This window comes from Ictalurus punctatus, chromosome 21 (genome assembly GCF_001660625.3).
Source record: "Ictalurus punctatus breed USDA103 chromosome 21, Coco_2.0, whole genome shotgun sequence".
Taxonomy (NCBI): domain Eukaryota; kingdom Metazoa; phylum Chordata; class Actinopteri; order Siluriformes; family Ictaluridae; genus Ictalurus; species Ictalurus punctatus.
In genome coordinates this window covers 3,540,001-3,552,926 of record NC_030436.2, presented here as the reverse complement: position 1 = coordinate 3,552,926, position 12,926 = coordinate 3,540,001, and the positions used below count along the sequence as shown (strand labels likewise).

The following is a 12,926-nucleotide window of genomic DNA, read 5'->3' as shown; positions in this document are numbered from 1 at the left end:
GAAGAAGAAGAAAAGAGGGGGGGGGGCGGGTCTGCGGATGTAGCGCGCATGCGCAGTGCCGTCCGAAGCGTTTAGTGATGTAGCGCGCATGCGCAGTGTTCGAGTCGGGTGGTAGAGAGCAGAGCGTACGCGCGCGCGCCCGCTTCAGTGAGTGCAGTTGACTTACAGCGGGGCTGTGAGGAGAACTGACGCGGTCCGCTCCTTTTTATTTTTTCGTCCCCAAACAATTCATTTCAAGTGCTTTTTAAACTTTTCTTTCTGTTCTTTCGACAGTCGTGTGAATAGCTCGTGTTAAAGTTTTCGACCCTCGACGGGTTGAAGTTACATTTGCGAGGAGTTTTTAAAGGCTGGGCCTTTTTTTTTTCTTTTTCTGTAGCTCGGTTGGAGAACGACTTTGCCGTTTTTTCCCCCCCCGTTGGTTTGATAAATGCTATTTACCAAGATGGACCTGTTGAACTATCAGTACTTGGACAAAATGAACAACAACATTGGCATTTTATGCTACGACGGTAAAATTCTATACTACTTGTTGTTGTTGTTGTTGTTGTTGTTGTTGTTTTTAGGTTATGCTAAATTTGTTGTCGTGTCCACTTTTATCCCGCACCCTTAACAACTTCTTGAGTTCAAACTGAAGTAGAAACAGCCTTTAGAACCAAATACAGCATTATACAACCATCAAAATCTATCAAAAGGACGGGTTTGTTATTCTTTCAGTAGCATATCAGGGTCACACATGTCTTACCAAAGGATTAAAAGTGGTAATGTTAGACACTGACCTCATGAATGTAGTGTAATTAGAGCAGATAGTGATGGAGAGTAATAGTAAATAGACTGATGGAGGAATAAAGCATGGCAGTAATATAGACTGATATTAATACTCAGTGATCTTTATACAGTTTCTGCTTTACTTTGGTGTCAGCGTATAGCTCTAGAATCAGTACATCACACTGTTCACCTCTGTAAAGTCATTCAGAGTGCATTCACATGTCTGTTCTTCATGTATTTCCTCTACAGCTTCAGTTCTCCTCGTGATGTTTTACTTGGAGTTGGTGTTGTGTTGTGTGACCCTTCATAAGCTCTTGAGAAGATTTCTGGAGCGGACTTTTACTGTAAAACAGCCGTAGTATGTTAAAGCGTGGACTCCGAAACTTGCATTGAGTGACTCTTTATTGTTATAGGATGTGATATTAGACTTTTTATTCATATGCGCACAATGATGTGTTTTTAAGTTATTGAGGTTTGGATTAAACCTGTTCGATTCAAGTGACCTGTCAAAAGGACGAATAACCAAGAATATTATGATTACCATTATGATTTAGTGAGTTAAACGAATCTTGAACGAAACAGAACAGGGGCAATGATACTAGGCATATAATGATTGCAGTATATAGAAATAGGACACATTGGACAAAGGTTTTAAGTTTGGCGTCCATACCGTATATGAAAGAACACAGAGATTATCAGGATCATTTTATGGGTTTGATAAAACTTTGCGTTTGTTCTGATTACTACATGGTATTACGCACTTTTCCTTTAACCGTTAGGTGTCTTCGTGTTTACTTTCACACCGAGTGTTGATACTGTCACGCAGAGCGATCCAGTTCCCAGACTGGATCCTGTCTAGCGTTCCTGTGTAATGGTGCAGATGTTGATCAGTTTCCTTGCTACATCCTTCCTGTTGTGAAACAGCAACGTTCACAGATGTCTATAAAATCCACAATACATGCTGCTCTTTAACAGAACCGAGGTGTGCGTGCCTGCGTGCGTGCCTGCGTGCGTGTTATCTCATAGATTTTGGGGGTTTTTTTCCCCCTCGCCTTGACCTACAGGGACTTTGATAAGGTGAAATTTTCTCCAAAGCTCTCATGATGGAGAGTAAGTTTGTTGAAAGATCTATGGATCTGAACTAGGCATAAACATTATTGTATTCTTCACCTGGCACAATATTGGCATTGTGGACACTTCAGAAATATTGTTGCTGTTCTTATGGTCCATCCCGGACGAAGCTGCCAATGCTGAGACCAGTGGTCTTCTATCATGAAGCGGCATAAGGACATTTGACTTTTTTTTTTTTTTTTTTTATTTTTTTTATTTTTTTTTTTTTGGAGAAGAGGCAGACTCAAAATTCAGTATGATGATATTTCAGTATCGTGGTTTTCTCATTGTTCAGTGAGATAACCGTTTGAGCAACTGTTGTGACACTGGAGTTGTTTGATTACTTGCACTTGGGTTTTCATTTTGAATTCCCAAACTGGACGAGTGTCAGCGTGGCTGTCGAGTTCACAAATGAAGTGTGTGATCAGACTTGAGTGTGTTTGGGTGGAGGGGAAGGTGTAAGGCTCTCCCCCCGTCGTACCATGCAGTACCAGACGCCTGTTGTCAGCCGTAACCTGTCGAGAACAGAAACGTGTCCCAGAAGCTTCAGCAGGCTGTATGGGGGGGATATTTAATTTATGCCTTGTTCTTAGACATGTGCTGATGTTAAGTTTTCAAATAGTACTAAGGACCTTACTTTATAATGGTATACTGTGTTCTTCTGGTGAACAAAATATAATTGACATGTGCCTTCAAATATGATCTAAAAAATATCATCTTGGATGACTGCTCTCCTTTTGCTGCCTTCTAGGTAGGACAGAACTTATTTAGGTTTGTTAACAAAGTAATATTTTAATTAATGTCACTGTGAGCAACACTGGAGTCATACAGTGTTATAATGATGCTCTATTATTCTTTCAGTATTCTCTTAAAAGGGTCTTGTGATGTCAGGTCATAAAATTGATGATGTATTGTTATAGTGTCCAGCCCTGGAGTCGAATTACTCCATGACCTTTTCAATTTTACGTGCCTGAAGAGAAAGCAGGCATGGCAGCCATAGTGACTGCACAAACGACCAGAAGGTTGCGGGTTCAAATCCCGGGACTGCCAGAGAGCAACTCCAGGTCTCTTGTAAACGGCTCTCAACCTTCATCTTCAGCTTTATGCTGGGTTGTAACCTGACTCAGTTGTAAGTCACTTTGGATAATTGTGTCAGCTAGACATAAACTGGTAGGTGGATGTTTTTGGAAAATACAGATTAGTTGTATCAAGTGTTGATAGCGCTGTTTTGGTTTTTACCATATCACCAGAAATTGTTCCCATGGTTAAATTTAGCACGTTTATAGCAAGTTATTGTTCAGACATACAGTACGGCCGATGCGATGTATGACGATATGATATTGTTCCTGTGATATGACCTCAGTAAAATCTCTCTCTTAAGTGAAAGTAGCCCGTGTTGGTGCTTTCTTAGTAAAATTTCTGAAAAATAATATATTTTAATGCGAAGGTATCTCCAAGTATGGTGGTATAAAGATCTTCATCTTTTCTACACACAAAGTACGACTTGGTAAATGCTTATTGTCTTAATGATTTAAGAAGCCGCTTCTTCCTCTTCCTTTGTCTGATGACTCATCCTTGTTTTGAGATATCAGTGCAAAGATAAGCTGGTGCGTTGATGGAAAACACCTATCCCGAAGCATGAGACTGGATCGTTGATGTGGCTGAGATGGCGTTCAGCTCCGTTATTGCTTGCCTCAGTGTTCAGCTTTGTACGCTGTGTAAAGTTGGTGGATCACGTGACCCAGTGACAGGGGATGTAAATACACAATCACGGCTTTTTTTTTCGCTCGCTGCAGCACGGCAGACTTTCCAGCTATTTTTGCTGCGCTCCAAAGAATCGCCAGAGCACACGGCTATACATACTGAAGCTTCCAGGGCACCCAGAGCACTGCATCATCCCTTAAAATAGGCCCGTATGCATGCTGGGTATTTGTGCACTGAGAACTGGAAGTGCATGCTGGTATGTTGGCTGGCTTGTTCAGCATTTAGGTTCATCCCATGAACTAGCACGGCTTAATCCTTTTCTCACCAGTAGCATATTGGATTTGCTGCCCGTGACATGCGGTAACCTTAGCCAATGAAGGAAAGACTAGATTTCTTGTGTTGTGGTGGTGTTGTATATCTTGATTTCAGTGTGGCACGTGAAACTTCTTGGCCCCGCAGCCTGAACAAGCAGCAGTCAGCATCGGCGGTCTGCCAGGAATATTCTATAAACAGTGTATAGTATCTACAATCAGTATGTACTGATGGTATGACTTGATTGTAAAGCCAATTTAGTCATGTAGATAAGATGGCAGTTGCTCAAGCCTTCAGTAGTGCAGGAGCAGATTGTTTGTGAGTGGTCGTTTAATCATATTTATAAAGTTTAAACCAGCCAGGCCCGTCTGGATCTTTTACAAGCTGTTATTTTTGAATAGGAACGAGCCTAGGGATGCGCTGATCTTGTTATCATAGCTTAATGTGTAGCTAGCTTACAGTACTAGTACTACTATTTAGCTACGCTACAAGAACTAACAATAGAAATGCGAGGTACACTTGTGCTTACTGTGCCTGTATAAGGGTTTACACGACAACGTTTTTGAAAACTTTTTCCGCGTTTTTGCTCTTTCATGTAGACGCCGCCGCCGCTTTGGGGCCTGAAAGCGCAAACTTTTTTGAAAACGGGTTTCAGAGCGCAAGTCTTTAACTGTTAGCGTCTCCGTGTAAACGTGTGAAAACGATGACGTCGTGCGCACGCGTATTATGTGTTCAGTCTATAGGCGTGCGCGCGAGTACTTCAAAACAATGCTCGAGACTTTCTAAAACTTCAGTGGCGGACGACAGGACTGTGTTTGTGCTGCTCAAGATTTTGCCAAAGTGTAGATTTACTGCAGCACTACTACGACCAGCGGAGACGCATTTGTTACATACGCCAAATTATTAACCCGCATCTACGCCGACGAGGTGTATTCAGAAGGCGTGTTTGGGTAAGAATTGGAAGGACAAGCAGCTGGTGGGAAACTTTATCAATGGCGTCGTTGAAGGGAAAACGTCCGCATGTCAAAAGCCTGCATAACACGGCGTTTTTAGTCGTTTTCACGGATCACGTATTTTGACAACGTTGTCGTCTGTACGTGAAACTTTTTGAAAATGCAAAGGTAAAATATTTCCGTTTTTAGTACATCGTTGTCGTGTAAACGTACCCTAAATGTATACTATGACAAGGACACAGGCATGTGTTTGTTAGCAATATACGCGCGTGCATATGTGGAGGGATTAGACGTGCATGATTGTGACGCAAGTTATTGGGATTCGAACTCGAAGCCTGTGTTTAATTTGAGCGTTCAGCGCAGTGAGGTCTTGTAATTGACTTGTTTAAAGTCGTTATAAGTTATGGGCTGCTCTTCTCAGCGTGTTCGCGACCGTTACCAGGAAAAGCAGCGCGAAAACAATCGTTTATATAAGTTCAGCTTACTTAAGTCTGTTTATACTTGTATAAAATGTTGTGTATATTAAGACTTTCTCAAAGCCAAATAAACAGGAGCAAATCTGAATCAGTAAAGTCTTGTTAAAATATATCTGTTCATTTAACTAATAATTAAATAATCGGTCACTAACTGCAGGTATTACTGACCTTTTATTAGATAATCTGTCGCACTAGGAGAATATTAGGAAGTGCTTATGTCAGACAAACGAGACCAACACAAGGTTACAGTGTTCTGTACAGTTTTACTGGTTCGTTTTCTTGCACCTATACGTGTTGCCTACATTTCAAGCCCTGATTCGTGGTTGACTCGTAGATTTTGGAACCAGTGAATCGACTCTCTTTGGGATTGATCTCTGCGTCAGCCGAAAGCAGGATGGAGACGCGATAACTTGACTCGCGAACATGTATGGAGGTTGAAAAAGAGGTTTTGATAGAGCACAAAAGATAAATAAATAAGTATGGTTCATTGCACTTCCAGTGTTTCAGACATTCCCACAAACAAATGATTACAAATCGAACTTTTTCACATAAACACAAGTGAGGTCATGCGGCCAATGGTGTAATGTAACGTAGTAAGTTCATGCCATCTAGTGGAGGTCGTACTTTTATGAACCTTGCTGTCGTTTCCATCAGATTTGGAATCCATTGCCAACTATTTTAATTATTGGATCTGATTGAGTTTGTTGACTAGTTGTTGCAGCCCTAGTTCATATTGGTCATTGTGGATTTAATTTCACTTCGAAATGGGATAAACATTGATTTATGCTGGTATTGATTATTTGCTTTATTATTTTTAAAGTGTTATTTACGTCGTTAATGTTACTTATCAGATCAATGCAGACGTTTATATATTCACATAGGCCTGGGTTATGTTTTTCTGCTCAGATAAGCTAAAACTACAAGACTATTTACGGAACGTAAAGTTTACTGGTTCAGAAACGTGCATGTCTAGTTCCTTTTGGTTTTATGATTTAATAGCTGCAAGCCTGCAAGGCTACCAGATCCTTCATACGGATACACTATTCTAGGGCTGTATGCCAGCAAGCAGAGTTTAAATTCACCAAAGCCCAGTTGGCTCAGACTGAAATGCTGACTGTCACTTTTTTTTTTTCTGCTGAACAAAGGCGATAAAGCCAACAGGTGAAACACACCACATACCCCTGCCAGGACTCCCATTTTTCCGCTCACTCCAGGCATTCATTACGGACATAAAGAGCTTTGGTTGCTGTCTGCTTTATGAATGTGAGGGCAGATCAGATTTCAGGCAAAGGGGAAATATCATTATCCACAAACATTTATAGTATGATCAAGGAGTTCGAAGCATTCGCATCCACCCCCTCTTCAAAACCCACCCAATTATGTTTTAAAACTCGAGGTGTCTCGTCTCCCTCTCGCTATGACTGCCAAGACGAGGCTTAACTTCTTTCTGCTTTCTAAAGCGGTGTGTGTAGGTGTGTGGTAACTACGATGGTGCGGGTTGGTCGGCTCACTTGTGTAACAAAATCCCATCCTGGCCTGACGTTTGAAGTCCTTAGAAGCGCTCGCCTTTGATCATTTGTGCTCCTAATGAGCGCCTTTCAGCAGATCAGAGGTTGAACGCATCTCCTCTGACATTGATAGGGATCTTTTATGACTCCCAGTGTAGGTTACTGTATAATGCTTGGAAGAGATGAATAAAGCACTTGAAAGCCCAGTTTATTCACAAAACACGAAGTTGGTGTATAACTCTGGTATGCAGTAAAGACAAATTCTGTAAAGACCTGAAACACTCGCAGCTTCTTGATCTGTGCCCATTTTTCCAAATGGGAGATGCCATTATGATCGATCTTCTTGTATTTATAAAGTCCCGTACGGTCTAAACCTGACTTTTTCAAAAGGCACCTTCGGGCACTTGGTTGAAATGGGTGAAACATCCTCCTTTCTGTTCTGTCACCCATGAGTCAAACTGTAAACTGTAATTCGGTCTTAATGGATCGCTCTCCAATATCACAATAGCCTGCGACACCGCCCTGCTCCCCACCTCCTATTGAACAGCCTCTCTGGAGGCGAATGCAAATAAGCTATCATGTGTCAAGGGTCTCTCTAAGCCTCATATGAGCTCGCTATCTTTTCTCTATTACCCACTCCCGACTTCTGCCAAAAAAACAATGATGTCATTCCCGTTGCCATGGAGCAAGGACAGACGAGCCGAAACATGCCAGTCAGGAAAATAGGGCACTTGTTGTGGGAGAGGCCTTGTGGTGAACCTCTGCATGATGCAGATTTGCACATTTTTAAAAAAAAATAATAATTTTTTGCACTCGGCTGTTTGTTTGAAAAGTCTGGAGAATGATTTAGGATTATGCATCGTTTGAATGATGTATGCCTCAGGGTTCAGCAAAGAAAAAGCAGTCTGCTATCTCAGACCCAGGGTTTCTCAGAATAGGCCTGTTGAACTTGGATTTTGCTCAGTAAATCTCATAAAAAGTTGATTCTGAGTCGCGCTAACCTCATCCCAAGTGGAAAGTCCCAGTTGCTCCACACTGCCAGTTGTAATTTTCCTGCTCTCCTCCCACACACTGTGCTGTAAATATGCAGCCCTGGTTCTCAGCAGCTCTTCTCTGAAATGGCTCTGAAACGCCATTAATTCAGATCTGAAATTGCAGATGCTGTAAAAGTAGTTTTTTCAATAAGTGTAATGCTATGCTGGTCCTCACCCTGGTGGTCCAGTTTCAGATCAAAAGAACAAAGCCGGACTTTGATGTGCTACTTGGGGAGCTTTTTTTTTTTTCTTTTTTTCCTTTCTTTAAATATTTTATGCCAACATTAGTCTTATACTGGACAATGAGACTTTGCAGGGTATTAGACTTACTCTCGCTCCCCGTAAATTCTGTCTGTTTAGAGAAAAAATATCAACTTGCTGTAATGAAATAGCAGGTGTTTTTGTTTTACATATCTGTGAAATTCTTTCTTTCTTTCTTTCTTTCTTTCTTTCTTTGTTTATTTGGATGGGGTATTCATTTTGTTGACACAATGTTATTGCCAGTTACCTTCCTGTATACTAACTGGAACTGTTAGAGAAGCATGATCATCAGTAAAGCAGTCTAATACAAAACTTCTATCCATTGATTCATAGTAGAATTCACAGCAGACCCAAAAACCCAAAACCACACGCTCCTATATTAGCCTTTCTAAACAACAGGACTGCCTACAATAATGAGTGTAAAGTGGAATATATATATATTTTTTTTAACCTTGATTGTTCTGTGCTTTTATCCAAAGCCCCTGATTGTGCAGTATTAATAGCACGTATGTTGTGTTTGCACGCAGGTGAAGCAGCGCTGCGTGGCGAGTCCAGAATGCAGCCCATGTCTTCTACAGTCAATAACCACAGGACAGCTCCTCCTCCCATCAGCCCCAGCAAGAGGAAACACAGCATCGAACTGAACGACGACAGCATGGACCCCAACAGCGAGCATGTGGCCAAGATGAGTCGCCTGTTCGCTACACACCTGTACGTGCAATCTGTTTCCATTCTCTGCTGATGTTCTCGGTGCTTTAAAAACGCCATTCACACGTCGACGTGTTCTCAAGTCTCGAAGCCGTATAAACATTATTATTTTCAGTCCATTCTGCACGATATATAAATACGTGGACATTTATCAGCCATTCATACAGTGTGAGATACATATGCGTGTGACCAGTATTTCACTTTCATGCCTCTCTCTGCAGTTACCTAACCTTAGTCACGCGGAGGTTATTGTGTCGTGCATTACGTGCTCAAATCTGCGCAGTCAGACTTCGGAGGCCTCTTTAAAGATGAAGGATCACAAAACATGTCACTTCTGCATCATGCACTTTCAAGCGCAGCATATAGCTGATGTTTATTATTTTAAAATGTGTGTGTATTGAAAACAAAACCTGCCTGGTGAAAAATCTGTCGCTGCTAAAATTTCAGCATGAGGGATGGTCTAAACCAGTCATTTGCTATTCTGATCACAATGTTTCATTTAAAATCTTTATTACCTGTGCATTAAATCCTGTACTTGTTGAGCTGCATAACCGGGAAAAGCCCTAGCAAATCCACATTTAGAAGTTCTGTGTGTCCGAATATGCCCTTTCTGTCATATGTAGATTACTGGAAGTACACACACAACGTGTCCCTCAAAAATAAGGCCTTTACGCAAACACAAGATGGCTGCCATCCTATGCGCGTCCTTGGAAATGAACGTAATGCGTCTGTGTGCTGCAGTACCAACATAAGTAGTGGAGGCAGTATAGCACCACGTGACCAAAGTACCTTCATGTCTCAAGTCACATACTTATTTACTGTTCTAAAAGTGTTGAGTACTAACAGTAATGGTTTTCCTTTTACAGGTAGCGTTAGAATAATAATAATAATAATTTTAAAAAAAAGAACCGGCCGTCTGGATTTTCTAAATTAGTAAATATTTTTGACTGTCTGGCGATGGCTTTTGATTTGAGATGTAGATCATGACGACAGTCACAAGCGACGGCGGACAGATTTAAAGATCTCGTCGGTCTGTCCAATGTCGCTGTGCATGAAATCCTCACGAAAAGAAAAGCAGCTTGGGGAAGGACTGCAGGATGGCATCATTGCTGATGCTTGTGAATTCCTCCCATTCCAGGCACACAAGTGGAACACGTGGCCCATTTGTGGTGCGTCTCCATTCTGTTGTGGTGGAGCACACGCGCATTCCTCACATTTCTGCTCAGCTTTGGAACAGCAACATGCAGTCATGAGACACAAGACATGACGGTTTAGTGTCAAATAACACACTGCGGTGCAAGGCAGATCTGTGTGCCACAAATTAGGGCACAAGTGTGAGAAAGAGAGAACAACCGAAGCACTCAGAGCCTCAAGGGTCTCGCAGTTGGTGCATTCTCAGCATGGCAAAGTATTTCTGTCTGCACTTTCTAAAGGAGGTGGGTTTTTAAATCAGTCGGCCCTGACTTACATTTACGTTTGCTCGTTTCATGACCCGAGTATTATAAGATTCTATCCGGATGAAGAGCAGTTTAGAGATCTGGGGCATCAAAGTTTTCACATTCCAGCTTGCAGGATGGTAAAGTACTAAAGTTCAACGTCGTCTACACTTCAGATGTACTTCAGATGAATACTGATATACTTCTGGGGCGGTTAGAAAGTAGATTTTTTTTAAAGAAATGCTGTTTTGTTTTATAAGGTTCTCTCTGACTCTTTCTCATTTAGATATAAACTGCAATCTCTTTCACTTTCAGAACAAGATATTTTACCATAAGGTCATTTTAAAGCATTTAATTCAAATACTCTAGTGCCCGAGCACCCACACGCGCACAACTTCCAACCTCTTAATACTTCCGCTGTATTCGCAGTAATACACGGTTTCAGTTTATTAAGTATATTGCTTTTAGCTAACTCATGTCCGTTACCGTCGGTGCGTGAATAACGTTCGGATCAGGTTTAACAGCTTTGCTGAAAAGACATCCCACCTGAAAAATCCCAGGTCAGACAGGATAGTATGTTTGTGCTGTTGTTACTGAGGCTGAGCACTGATTCCAACCCTGATGATACCCTTATGGTTCATGACTTCCTGGTTTCCTTAACCGAAATAAACAAAACATTAGGTTTCAGACGTGCAAGAAACTTGCCATTATAGTGAAGTAAGTCTCTTTTACGTGCGTTTTCTCCTCTTATTTAGCCATATCATAATATACGAACACGTTAATACAATTTCCAGGCTGGGAGGAAAAAAATTATATCCAGCATTAAATTAGCTCTGTTGGCATGCACCTTGAAATATGGCAGGGTAAATTTTTTTTTTTTTTTTTTTTTTTAAAGCCCAAGCTTGTAGCGTGTGTTCAAAACTGCAAATCTCAGCAAAACCACGGAGGCTTATGAATAAATATGATTTGTCGCAGTTTGAAAAGTTTTGAAAGGCGCATTGTTCTATGTTCAGAACACTGCTCCTGTTTCTTGTGGTCTCTTTTGGTCAGCAAGTTAAAAAAATAAATTAAAAAAAAAAAAAAAAAGTAGTATTCTCGAACGTGTTTCAGCATAACTCGGTTCTTTAGAAACGTTCATTGCTAATTCTAGTTTCTGTGATCTCATAGCAGTCAACGCACTCGTAAGTTCATTTCTGCGTGCCGTTTCAAAGTTTGAGAAGTTTTTGGCGTTCTCTCCAGCCCGTAGTCTTTCACAGTCTCTTTATTTATGAGTAGTATGTCTCTGACACCTGACACCGTGGGCTTGAGGCAACAAGGAAGGCAGCTCAGGTTTCTGTTATTGTGTGCTAGGAGGAAGGGCAAACCCTGCAGAGTTCTAGATGTGGGGGTTGGGGAAAACAACTCTCTCTCTCTTCCTCACTACCTTCTTTTGTTCACAGGATCCAACCTACAATGTGACATTGTTTCAGTTTTATGCAATTATTAGACCGACATTATTAATTCAGTAATAGGCCACTGTATTCAGCCGCACCGGGGTGATGTTTCAGGAGAAATGTCTCCATTAATTGTCCTGCAGAATTCAAATGTTGGAGGGATATACACTGCAGATCCCTTTTTCAGAATTACTGAAAGTAAAGTCAGGCGGGGGCCATTTTCTCATTTTCACTGCTGAGCTGAAAACAAAGGCGCCCTTATCCTGTGGGCCCACTGTGTACTGGAAGCCTGCTCTGGCCTGTCCCTCCGCTGCAGGGAAAAGTCCCTCAATCATAGTGCAGTCCACTTAAAACACAGCCTCCAGCCCGCAAACTATGTGTGTGTGTTGCGTACGGTTCAGGATTAGTTTCATAACAAGCGTCTTATAAAGGGCCTTTAATGGAATTAAATCTGCTGAACCTGAAATGTAGTTCTCAAATATAATAGTGATCTAATGTTTTGGACTTTCTTTTTTTTTTTTTTTAAGAAACTAAAGAAGGCTTGAAAATGAGTTTTGACCTTAAGTCTTCTTATTAAAAGTTCTGTGTAGCAGTGAAGCGTGCTGTCGTAAAGGTTTTTACTCCGAGCCAGGACTGAGCCGTGGAAGCCCTCAGCTGCCTGCTGGGAAATTTCAGAGCGAGTATTTCTCATGGCTCTGGAGCCAGCCAAATGGGGTGTGGAGAAGAGCCAGCACCATAGCGGTTTGGGCTGATGAAATCATCGTTAGCTGCCGATTTCGGCATGGTGTATGCGCACCGAGGGAGTGACAACATGAATCAGTTTTGACTGTAAAGGTAAAGGAACTTCTACAGCAGAAAACTGCGGTCATGAAGTGGTTTGGCCAAGTAGTTTATAAAATCTGACATTTTATAATATAATGAAACACAGAACAAATCAGTGTTATTCACGTGTAAAAAAACAAAAACAAAAAACAAACAAAAAAAAACAGTAAGTACTATTGGTGTTAGTTACAGGCTTTTTGGCTCAATGTGTGATCTTTTAAAACCTATAAAATAAAAATCTTTTATTAGGTTTTTTGGCACATAATTGAAATCAGTAGTGGATCCATTGGCTCCGATTAACATTATGCTACCCACACTAAAGATTTAGTGCTTTGTCTCCTGTAGTGTTGTATATACAATTCAGGGTTGTCAGATTGACTGAAGAATGGTTGATGGGAAACAGT

The 12,926-nt window shown here is 41.3% G+C and overlaps 1 protein-coding gene across 3 annotated transcripts in view; it reads left to right on the top strand.

Moving 5' to 3' along the window:
* vgll4b (vestigial-like family member 4b) overlaps window positions 1-12,926 on the top strand; it is a 44,553-nt gene that overhangs the window by 21,794 nt on the left and 9,833 nt on the right. For 2 of the 3 annotated variants that reach the window (XM_017450503.3, XM_017450502.3), the window contains exon 3: window positions 8,651-8,834. In XM_017450503.3, the coding sequence (XP_017305992.1) occupies window positions 8,651-8,834 (184 nt within the window). Of the gene's footprint in view, window positions 1-114; window positions 510-8,650; window positions 8,835-12,926 lie in introns of those variants that run through there. The other variant, XM_017450501.3, reaches the window with a different exon arrangement.